Consider the following 12,410-nt stretch of genomic DNA (forward strand, 5'->3'; position numbering starts at 1 on the left):
AGCCACGTCAGTCTGGGGGTAAACTACCTTAATTTAACCACAAACGAGCGGTAGTGAGCCAACAACACTCCGTCAGTCCACAGAAATTGACAAGGTAGAAGTGGGGCAGTGTAGAGTAGCTAGGCTGGCACTGAATGCACCGAGGTACACGGCAGTAGAAGCCTTAAGAGGAGATATGGGATGGAGCTCTTTTAGGGAAAGACTTATAAAAGTGACACTTAGGTACGAGATTAGGCTTAAGAGAATGGATGATGCAAGAATAGCAAGGAAGTTGTATCTGTGGAGTGAAAGTGGAAGCAAATGGAGGAAAAGGTGTATGAGAATGACAGAGAGGAATGGTCTACAGGTTGGGTGGGCAGTGAGAATGGCTGGAGTGAATCAGAATGAGCTGGAATGGGTCGTGACAAGAGGAGGCAGAGTGGGAACAGAATGGGATGCGAGGAAGTGGAAGAGTGAGATAGACAGAGATGTGAAGAGTATGGGACTGAATGAGTGGAGGAATGGGATGGAACGAAAGACTACTCTGGAATGGTGCAAGATGAAAGAGGCCCCGATGTATGAGAGGTGGTACGATGGAAGCCTGGGTGGTGATCTTTTTAAAGCTAGGGCACAGTGTATGGATGTGAATGCAAGGAGTTACAGGTGGTCTGAGTCCCGCAGCAAAGTGTGCCCAGATGTGTTACTCGGGAGAGGACGAGACGGTGGAGCATGTGATGCTGGAGTGTGTGAAGTATGCCAGAGACAGGTATGAGATGATGCAAGTGGTGTTGACTGAGTTAGGGCATAATAGGAACGAAAGAGTGGAAAAGACAGGGAGGGAGTGGATGGTGGTGCTGCTGGGACTGAGTAGAGAAACGAATGAAAGGATGATTGAAGGAGTTTCTGGAGAGAATGTGGCATGCCAGATGTACAGAGGGTTAGAGCAAAGGACCCTGTTTCCTTTTTCTTATTTTTTTTTTTTCTGTGTGCCTTTTTTTGTCGTCTACAGGAGCTGCCGATCCAAAAGGCCCCGCTCAGGAGTGATCTTGATCTTGATCTTGATTCTACAGGTATCCCAGGATTTCTCCTGAGGCAGGCCTTAGTATCGGCAGCTCCTGTAGGGGATAAAAAGAAGAAAAAAAAAAAAAAGGCGGCAAGAACCTAAACCAGACACCATCCTTAATACTACTAATCCCTGCATCTGGCACTCCACATTCTCTCCAGGAACTCCTTGACAGCTTCTATCATCCTTTCACTTGTGTCTCCACACAGTCCCAGCAGCAACACCATCCATTCCCTTCCAGTCTTCTCCACCCTGGCATCCCCTAGTTCCCTCAGCACCACTTGCATCATCTCATTTCTGTCTCTGGCATACTTCACACACTCCAGCATCACATGCTCCACCGTCTCGTCCTCTCCCATGTCACACATCTGGCATACTTTGCTGCGGGACTCTGACCATCTGTAACTCCCTTGCATTCACATTCATGCACTGTGCCCTAGCTCGGAAGAGGAGGTCACCCCCCAGGCTGCCATCATACCACTTTTCATACATTGGGGCCTCTTTCTCCCTATACCACTCCAGAGTACTCTTTTGTTCCATCCTAGTCCTCCATTCGCTCAGTCCAATACACTTCACCCTTCTGTCTATCTCTCTCTTCCACTTCCCTACATCCCAGTCTGGGCCCTCTCCATTTCCAACAATCATGCTTCAGTTACTCTCAACATTCTTCCCCTCAACTCGCTAGAATGCCCAACTAGTTTCCAGACCACTCTTCACTACCATCCTGACACACTTCTTCCCCCACCTGTTATTCCTAACATTCCATAGAAACACCTTCATAACTATTCTTGCATCATTCATTCGTTCTAGCCTAGCCTTGAATCTCAGTGTTGCCTTCACATGCCTCTCTCTGAAGGTACTCCATCCCATGTCTCCCCTTAATGCCTCTATTGCTGCATACCCTGGTGCATTTAGAGCCATTCTTGCTACTCTGTTCTGTCCTATTTCTAGCTTCTCTAATTCACTTTCATTCCACATCATCACATCCATACCATACATGATGCTTGGAACAGCCACGCTCTTCCAAACTTCTCGCAGCACATCATACTTGCTGGCTCTCATCCTTGCTGCACTTCCTAGCCGACCCACCCACTGGTTCACCAAACTCATCTTTTCATTCTTTGCTTTCACACAGCCATATGGACTCATCCACATCCCCAGATACTTGTATTCCTCAGCCTGTTGCACCTCATTTTCTCCCAGTCTCCACACCAAGTTTCTTTCATCATCTTACCTATTCACAACCATCACCTTGCTCTTCTCACTGCTGAATCTCACCCCAAAGTCTCTTCCATAGCCATCTACAACATCCAGGAGACTTTGGAGCTCCTCTGCTGATTCACTCATGACTACCACATCATCTGCATACAAGAGCACACATACCCTATCATTCCCCACCTTTACTCCTGCATTCATACTTCTCATTCTGGCAGCCAGTTCTTCTGTATATAAACTGAAGAGAGTTGGTGACAAAATACAACCCTGCCTGACTCCTCTCTCACTCTTTACCTAGTCTGTTTCTATGTCTCCTAGTCTATATCTAGCTCTTGTGTCCACATACATACTTTGCACTATCTTTGAACTCAGTCCAATCTTTTCTAAGACTCTGCCTAACATTCTTCTATTCACCCTGTCATATGCTTTCTCTATATCCAGAAAACCCAAGTATAATTTACTACCCTCGTTCCTTTTCCTCTCAATCAGCTCATTCACCACAAATATGTTGTCTTCAGCTCTCCTATCCACATGGAAACCATTCTGTTCTTCACCCAGCACTCCAGTCTGTTCAATCCATTTACACAATCTCTCATTCAGCACACCAATGAACACTTTACCCACTGTATTCACTATTGCAATGGGCCTGTAGTTTTTCAACTCATCTTTACTCTTGTATCCTCCCTTGTGTAACAGAGTCACCCTACATTCATTCCACACTCTTGGCACTCTCTCCTCCTCCCACACCTGGTTAAAGAGCTCAGTCATCCTATCAAGCAGAACTTCTCCTCCATTTTTGTACATCTCATATGGTATCTCATCCGGCCCTGCTGCCTTACCATTCTTTTGCCTTTTCACACATTTCTCCACTTCCTCTCTGCTGATTCTATCATTCAATTCATCCGCGTCCTTTCTCTCCAGTGTCACACACCCTTCTTTAACATCAAATACCTCACCAACACCTCCAATCTCTTCCCAGAACTCTTTGATCACCTTTCTCATATCTTCCTTGTCTGTCACCACTGTCCTATTCACCTTGAGGCTCTCCACATTTTCACGGTCAGACATCCCCTCACCCCTCAGGAATCTATACCATTCTTTGCCTCCTTCCATGCCTTTCTCTCTGAGAGATTGAATCACGCTTCTCTCACACCTACCCTTGGCATTCATTATCTTTCACTTCGTCACTCGCTGCTGCCTCACATATGCTGTCCATGCATTCTGGCTCACTTTCTGCCTTTTCACTCTCATGCCTCCTCTTTCTCAGCTGTCTACACACCTTATTTAATCTCTTTCTCTCTCTCCTGGCATCCCTAACCTCATCGTTCCACCACAGCTTACACATATGCTTTCTGGCACTTGTCCTCACATACCCTATCTGGCTGGCAGCTGCGTTCTTCACATTCTCGACAAATCTATCATTCAATTCATCCACATCATTCAAGCTTTCATCTTCCCAGCATCTCTCACTCAGGTCTACCTGGAAATTTTTCCATCCTGCATCTTTTAGCCTCCACCTTCTCCTCTTAGCTTTTGTATTCCTATTCTGTCTCCCATTCAACTTACACTCCAACACCAGCATGTTATGGTCCGAGACAATGTCAATCGTTCCATCCTCGTCAATCCACATGCAGTCCACCAACTCACGCATTCTCCTATTCACTAACATATAATCAATCGCAGACTCCTGGTTCCTCACACACCAAGTCACTCGTCCTTCAGCCAGGGTCTCATTCAGGTTCTCCAACTCCATCTCATTTACAAAGCTGTCAAGCATTTCTCCATTCCTGTTCATTTGCTCGCCTAGTATACCTACATGTGCATTCATATCTCCCATAAGAATCAGTCTCTCTCCAGCACATTCTCCCACGATCTTCCTTAGAATACCATACTTCCTGCTGCTCTCTGTCACTACTCTCTCACCCTCTACTGTCATGTATACTACAATCACCACCAAACTTTCACACTTCCTATGCTCACCTGTGCACTCTACCTTCACTGCTAGAATATCCTCACTCATGGCACAGTTTCCTACATCTAGTTTTTCTTCTCTAAAATTCCTTTCCTTCCTATACATCAGGGGCAGGCAACCTTTTTAGAGTGAGTGCCAGATGAGACTCTTGGAAGGAGGTCGCGGGCCGGAGTGAAAAACGAAATCTCAGAAATACTATATTTTGTATAATACATTGATTACGTGAAAAAAATTGTACAAAAATTGCATTGAACACTCTACAAATCAATGAGACTGCTGGTGCTGTTTGCCATGAAGAAGCATTTCCATGTCCGGCTTGACATGTAAAGTAATTCAATAGTATAATTTATTCATTTAAAAACTTAAAATTTATTAGAGTTTCTTCTCTACTTTTAGTGGGAGGTCCACGGGCCGGATTGCATTAATAAAGCCTAGCAGGGTGGCGGGCCGGACGCTAAGCCTTCGCGGGCCGGATGTGGCCCACGGGCCGGAGGTTGCCCACCCCTGCTATACATGATAGCTACTCCTCCTCCTACTCTGTCCTGCATCTTCCGTCCCTTTCCAATCATCACATACTCACTACCATCCACTTTCACATCATCCCTCAGGTGTGTCTCGGTTATTCCGACTAAGTCAAAATGTTACTCTTCCAGCTCCTTAGACACGTCCTCAAATTTCCCAGTGCCCCATTCTCTCACATTCACACACCCAATCTTCATGCATACTGACACCCCGTGGGTACCTCCTCTTCCTTTCACATTCGCACACTCTTTTGCCGCAGGTTCCCTTTCTCTCGGTAGCCTGCTCTCTTTCATGCTTCTGTCCTCCTTTTCTCTCATAAAAACACCCACCCCTCCTCTTTGGATTCTATCCTATTCCTTCTTACCTTCCTCCCATCGCTGAGCCCACTCCACCAGGTTCCAGGCCACCCACACCTTTCCTATATTGGACATATACACTCCGTCCTGTGTCCACACCCGTCTCCAGTCCATCTTCTCCCACAACTGCATCTCGTCACATTTCCAGTCTTCCAGCCTTCCTACCAACTTTCCATTCACCCATCTCCTCTCCCGACCAAAAGCCTGACGCTCCTTGTCCCGCCTCTTAGGGATACACATCATCAAGGGCCTCCTGTGTACCTTGCGCTCCACCACTCTAACTATTTCCTCCATCACCCTAACTGTCTCCCGTCCTCCTATATCTTCCAGCCCGTTTCCTCCTCCCTCTATCACCACCAGGTCTTTGGGCTCCATCTGGTGGACGGAATTCATCACCACCTCACGGATGCCCCAGATATTGGCCCCTGGTTTGCTCTTATCCATCACCTTGTAGCCACCTTTGGACAGGGAGTATATTTCTTTTCCTATTCCTCTCATCAGGCTGTTTCCAAACAGCCACAACCTCCTAACTTTACTCCCTGTCTTGAGCCACAGTCGCTTGCCATCCTGGATATACCTCCAAGATTGCCGACCAACGCCCATCCACGCCGACTCAACATTACCCTGGTCCTCCTTACCTCTGTCCATTGACCTGTGTCTGGCTGGGGGTATCCTGTACTTTCCTGCTCCTAGCTCCTCCCCTGGCCTCCTCCTGTACCTTCGACTCCTTATTTGCCTCCCCCAAGCTACTGTCCTCTTCCACCCTCAATTCTTCACCGCCATTCCCCTTGGCTACCACGGAGTCTGTTACAGCCTTGTTGCTGTAAGAGTGGTCAGACTCCTGTGGGGTCAGTGTACATGTGGCGCCCCCTACCACCTTTACTTCTCCCTCACTACTAGGGTCAGGGACCTCCCCTGTCCTACCCGTGTCTCCCTCATTCTTTCCTTTGCGTTTCTCTTCCCACCATGCCCTGGTAGTGTCTAGGCACTCAGGGCATAGGCCTATAAGGAAGTTGTTGCTCAGCAGCCTCTGGCTAGCTTCCTTTAGGCCCACACATCGTGTGTGGTACCAATCACCACAAAACTCACACGCTATAGAAGTACCCCTATTATCCACCTCACCTTCACATACCTTACAGTCATTATCATACATCCTGCTTAATCACACAAGAAGAGAACGAAATAAATAAAGAAAATCGGGAGTAAAAAACACACCACGTCTTACCTCCTCGGTGTCAGGTCATCAGACAGCTGGTTCTGGTTCTGGAGTGATCCCGAGTCGTCTGTAGTATCAAGATCAAGATCAAGATCCTGTAGAGGACAAAAAGACACAAGCAGAAAAAATAAATAAATAAAGAGCAGTAATCTGTTGACTAATCATCCCTACACCTCACTTGCCACATTCTCTCCAGATACTCCTTCACAGCCTCCATCATCCTTTCACTCGTCTCATTCCAAACACTGCCCCAGGCAGGCATCACTCAAGAACTACCTGCCAGTGGCAGGCTGCCACCGACGCTACCCAGTCCCATGTTGGTGTCATGGGGAACACTGTGGCCAACAGGGCAGCAGCAGAGGCACACACGGCCCGGTAGCTCAGTGGTTAGAACGCTGGCTTCACAAGCCAGATGACCGGGGTTCGATTCCCCGGCCGGGTGGAGATATTTGGGTGTGTCTCCTTTCATGTGTAACCCCTGTTCACCTAGCAGTGAGTAGGTACAGGATGTAAATCTAGGCGTTGTGATCTTGTTGTCCCGGTGTGTGGTGTGTGCCTGGTCTCAGACCAATCCCAAGATCAGAAATAATGAGCTCTGAGCTCGTTCCGTAGGGTAAAGTCTGGCTGTCTCGTCAGAGACTGCAGCAGATCAAACAGTGAATTACACCCACCCCTCCCCTATTGATTTAGCTACTGACCAGACAGGCTTCCTAACTGACTTCAAGACAGCCTACTGGCGACACTGGGACACAACATTGACTGACGCTTTACAGTACACCTCACTGGGACACATTAGACAGGACAGAAGACATCACTGGTGGACCTACTCCCCCAACCGGGTACTGGACATGGCAATCACCAGACTCAAGATTGGCCACACCCGCCTCAATGCCCACCTACACAGGCTGGGCATGACTGACTCTCCCCACTGCCTGTGGTGCCCTACCCAGCCTGACACCCCAGAACACCTGCTCCTGCACTGCCCTCGTCACCACTCACACTGTGTGGCCCTCCTCCACTCACTGTCTGCAATTCACCCTCACAGGCCAACACTGATTGACCTCATGGTGGGTGGCTGCACAAATACCAATCAATCAGTCTTTTAAGACACTCAACCTCACCAGGACCTTCCTTCTTCTTCTTGAGGATTTGTTAGAGCCGTGCAGGCTGTGTGTCACAGCCTCTAGTGCAGTGGTTCTTAACCTGGGTTCGATCGAACCCCAGGGGTTTGGTGAGTCAGTTTCAGGGGTTCAGTGGTTTGGTTCACCCCACTCGTATGATTCGTGACGTCACGCTCTGCTTGGCCATCATTAGCTGCAGCTGATCACGCCACATCGCTTGGCCTTGATATCTGTGCTGCAGGCAACTCGCTCCACTCAGTAGTCGACTTGTGACTGTTTTCATCGCACGTGATTTGTGATTTCCCTTTTAATACTTCAAACCCTTGATACTAACTATGTCGAGCAAAAAAAGGAAGTCGTCGGACGAATACGTGCAGTATGGATTCACGTGTATAACGGAACGTGATGGGAGTCAGCGTCCTCAATGCATGATTTGCAATGCCAAGTTGAGCAATTCTAGTCTGGCACCGGCAAAACTAAGGGAACACTTCCTAAAGCTGCATGGAGATGGGAAATACATGAACACAACGCTTGCTGAATTCAAGGTGAAGAGAGCCAGATTCGATGAAAAGGCTACTCTGCCTGTTTTCGGCTTTGTACCCATAGACAAACCGGTCTTAACAGCATCATACAAAGTTGCGTACCTGATTGCAAAGCAGGGCAAACCACACACCATTGGTGAAACACTCATAAAACCAGCTGCGTTGAAGATGGCGAATATCATGCTGGGAAAAGCTGCTGAAAATAAGTTGTCCCAAATTCCTCTTTCAAATGACACCATCAGCAGCAGAATAGATGACATGAGCAATGACATATTGGCTCAAGTAGTTGCAGATCTGATTTCAAGCCCAGCAAAATTCAGCCTCCAACTAGACGAGACCACCGATGTTTCCAGTCTATGCCAGATTGCTGTGTTTGTGCGCTATGTGAAAGACGACATGATAAAGGAAGACTTTTTATTTTGTAGGCCTCTCACAACAACAACTAAAGCAGCTGACGTGAAGAAACTTGTGGATGACTTCTTCAGAGACAACAATCTTCATGGGATATGGTTTTTGCAGTTTGTTCGGACGGAGCTCCAGTCATGCTGGGACAAAAATCTGGTTTCAGTTCGCTGAAAGCAGATGCACCACACACCATTGTTACGCACTGTGTTCTGCACAGGCATGCATTGGCAACAAAAACCTTGCCTCCAAAACTCGCAGAAGTATTAAAAATTGTAGTGGAATGTGTGAACTATGTGCGAAATAGTGCTCTGAAGCACCACATCTTCAAAGAACTGTGTAATGAAATGGGCTCTGAATTCGAAGTGCTTCTGTACCATTCAAACATTCGCTGGTTATCCCGGGGAAAGGTGCTGAACTGTGTTTTTGCCATGCGTGTGGAATTTGCCCTGTTTTTGCGAGAGCACAAACACTGTCATGCAGATTACTTTGAAAATTCTGAGTTCATTCTCATTTTGGCGTACATGGCCGATATCTTCGATGCTCTCAATCATCTCAATCAACAGATGCAGGGCGGTGGAGTCAACATCATCGAAGCGGAAGAAAATTTGAAGGCTTTTCAAAAAAAGCTACCATTATGGAAACGACGAACAGAGAATGATAACTTTGCAAACTTTCCCCTGCTGGATGACTGTGTAAGTAAGATCGAAGACGTGTCCGGTATCGGAGACATTTCTGTACCCAGGGAACTGAAGCAAGCAATTGCCATGCACTTAGATGAGCTCGCAAAGTCTCTCGACGGGTACTTCCCCACCAGAGAGTCATATCATAAGTGAGACAGCCGTTCATGTTTAGTGTTGCGACAGCAGATGTCAATGATGAATACCTGGACGAAATCATTAAACTCCAGCAGAGCCAGGTTCAACAACAACTCTTCAGAACAACAACGCTCTCAACGTTTTGGTGTCACTAAATCGTAGCGTACCTTCTTCTTGCTAAGAAAGCCCTCGAGATACTCATAACATTTGTTACAACATATCTTTGCAAGCAGTCCTTTTCGAGGATGGTAGACATAAAAACGAAGAAAAGGAACAGACTTTGTTGCAAAAATGATATGAGAGTGGCACTTGCCAAGGTGAAACCGCGCATTTCTGAAATGGTCTCTGAGAGGCAACAGCAAAAGTCACATTGATTTGCAGTAAATATTCATAATGTTTTTGTTTTTATGTGAAATTCAGGTTTGTTGGTTTTGTTCTTTGAACACAGTGATTTTGTGTGCAAATGATGCATGGTACAGTTTACGTACTAATACAGTATATAGTAATTATAGTTAAATACATAGGTTTTGAATTTGAAGAAAAAAAAAGCACATTTTATTTTTCCAACTATGAAGGGTTCGATGAATCCATGTATGGAACTTGTGGGGTTCAGTACCTCCAACTGCTCTAGTGCCCCAAAGGTCCGGGATGCGGAGGTGATGTAGTCAGGCTATATGCGGTGAAGTTGATTTGTTTTGTGTAGGAAGGTCCTGGTGAGGTTGAGTGTCTTGAAAGCCTGATAGGTATTTGTGCAGCCACCCAGGAACCAGGACCTTCCTACACAAAACAAATCAACTCCTCCGCATATAGCCTGAACATATCATCTCCGCATCCCGGACCTTTAGGGCACTAGAGGCTGTGACACACAGCCTGCACGGCCCCAACAAACCTCCAAGACGAAGACGCTACCCAGCAGCTAATGGCAGTGGTGAGTGCACTAGCCGCCAAAGTGGACAACCTGACTGCAACAGTCTCTGGACTTAGTACAGAGTTTGCTGTCTTCAAGAACCAGCAGCACACAGTATGCAGTGGGACCTCCACTGTGGCCCCAACCCTATCCCCAGCCAGCGGTGCTCAACAGGGCCAAGGAGAGAGTGCCGTGTGTCAGCATAGCCTGTGCAACCCACCCAAGAAAAAGGACAATGCTGCAGGGCAATGTGCAACTGCTGCTGCACCCACACCGAGGATAGATACCCCCGACAAGCCAGTCAAGGGAGCCACACGACAACCCTGGAGCCCCTAAGGGATGGCCCCTGCTACAGAGAGCAAGTCACCTGTGGCAGACTGTGAGGAGGAGGATGCAAGTGAATGGACACTGGTCAGCCAAAAGAAGAAGTGGTGCTTCAGCCCAATCCCAGCCTGGACTGCCAGCCCCAAGCCAGACCAGGGACATCTGATGGCAGCCATACAGATGCTGATGGAGCAGATGTCTCGCCTGACACAGGAAGTGGATGGCCTGAAGACACAGATGCAACACCATCGCGATGAACGGTAAGACTTTCCGCACCCTAACATGGAATGTCAATGGTCTACATGCCCGTTTTACTGACTTACACTCTCATGTTCTTCTCCATAAGCCTGACATTATTGCCTTACAGGAGGTAGGGCCAAGGGTGCCTGAGCTGCGGGGTTATGCCTCCCACACCCTCAGTTGTGGTGACAGCAGTAGTCGGGGGATGGCCACTTACATTAAACATGGGATTCCAGTTAACTTCATGGAAATGGGGGTCACTGAGGGTATTGAATGTATTACTGTTTGCTTGCACACTGTGGGTGAAATTATTTACTTTGTAAACATGCACATTCATGCTGGTGCCTTAAATATTGCAAATTTTCCTGAATATGTTCTTGAAGAGCAAAGTGTTATCATGGGTGACCTTAATGTGAGGCATCAGAAAAATTAGGAAGCCACCTCACCACCAATGCCAATGGTATGTGCTGGAATGCTGTCCTTGACACCACAGATACAGCTGTACTTACTGGGGACCACACACCCACACATGTTCAAGGAGGCAGACTTGATTATGTAGCCCTCATCAATATGCCAACATATACTGCCCAAATTTATCTTGTCAGGTCATTGCTGAGCGAGCGCTTCGCCCTGGAAACGACCCTCCTGGGGTGGGGAACGTCCGGCCTCCGGGCCGTATAAGGCCCCCAAGACCATTTGATCAGGCCCGCAAGGCAGTTCATAAATGCTATTTCATATCTCATGAATGAATAATATATAATGTAATTTTATTATGTGCTGGCTGCAGGTTATTTAAATTCAATTAATTATCTATGAACTCGGCAGTTTAGCAGCGTCATACCCTTGAATATAATTATATTTCTTGATTTTTTATTTTGTGACTGACTGTTTTTCTTTGCACTGCTAGCGTCAGCTAAGAGCACTTGTACGGCCTTGAGCTGAGTGTTGCCATAGCATCCACAGGCGGGACCGTACACGTATGCTTCTCGTCAGCCGCCTGTCTGTCTGTACTGCAGTGACTCAGCTAGGCGGGCCGCGGGCAGTCAGTGCTAGGCATTTATCGAGTGTGGACGCTGTAGAACTGTTAATACACACTGGGTAGTTATCACGTGGTGTGACGTCCTACAAATGGCGACTGCAAAGAAAAGAAAAGTAGATGCAGAATGTCGAGCCTTCCAAGAGAAGTGGACAAACGATTATTTTTTTGTTGAAGTGAAAGGCAAACCTGTGTGCCTAGTTTGTGGGGATGCGTTAGCAGTAATGAAGAAGGCCAATGTGGAGCGTCATTACAGCTCAAAACATGCTAAGCTCAGTGATTTGGGAGGACAAATGCGTCTGGATAAAATCAATGCTCTTCGGCGGTGTTTAGAATCACAACAAGCCTCTTTCACAAGACCTCGGTGTGACAGAGACAACGTTATTCAGACGAGTTATGCACTGAGTGACCTAATTGCCAAGAAGCTGAAGCCTCACATAGAGGAGAGTTTGTGAAAGAGTGCATCGTTAAAGCTGCGGAGTTGCTAGCGCCAGACAAACTTCAGTTATTTCAGAGTGTTAGTTTGTCTCGTAGAACCGTCTCAGATCGGATTACTGACTTAGCACAAGATATTCATAAAACACTGAAGGATTCTGCAAGAGATTTCCAGTTCTTCTCTGTGGCTTGTGACGAGACAACAGACATAACAAATACCGCCCAACTGGCCATTTTGTTCGTGGAATAACGGCCGAGTTTG

The 12,410-nt window shown here is 47.1% G+C and overlaps 1 protein-coding gene across 1 annotated transcript; it reads left to right on the top strand.

Moving 5' to 3' along the window:
- The first annotated feature begins 7,779 nt into the window (after window positions 1-7,779).
- On the top strand, window positions 7,780-10,449 carry LOC123505686 (protein ZBED8-like). Its single transcript, XM_045257735.1, has 4 exons — window positions 7,780-8,504; window positions 8,609-9,220; window positions 10,052-10,134; window positions 10,178-10,449. Exons 1-4 carry the CDS (start codon window positions 7,780-7,782, stop codon window positions 10,447-10,449), a joined length of 1,692 nt encoding a protein of 563 aa, XP_045113670.1.
- Window positions 10,450-12,410: the final 1,961 nt, after the last annotated feature.

The sequence above is a fragment of the Portunus trituberculatus genome, chromosome 1, assembly GCF_017591435.1.
Source record: "Portunus trituberculatus isolate SZX2019 chromosome 1, ASM1759143v1, whole genome shotgun sequence".
Lineage (NCBI taxonomy): Eukaryota > Metazoa > Arthropoda > Malacostraca > Decapoda > Portunidae > Portunus > Portunus trituberculatus.

Coding starts and splice junctions, on each gene's coding strand:
- LOC123505686 (XM_045257735.1), top strand. CDS start 7,780: ATGTCGAGCAAAAAAAGGAAGTCGTCGGACGAATACGTGCAGTATGGA. Junction 8,505..8,608: donor CATGGGATATGGTTTTTGCA/GTTTGTTCGGAC, acceptor TGTTCTGCACAG/GCATGCATTGGCAACAAAAA. Junction 9,221..10,051: donor ACCAGAGAGTCATATCATAA/GTGAGACAGCCG, acceptor CCGGACCTTTAG/GGCACTAGAGGCTGTGACAC.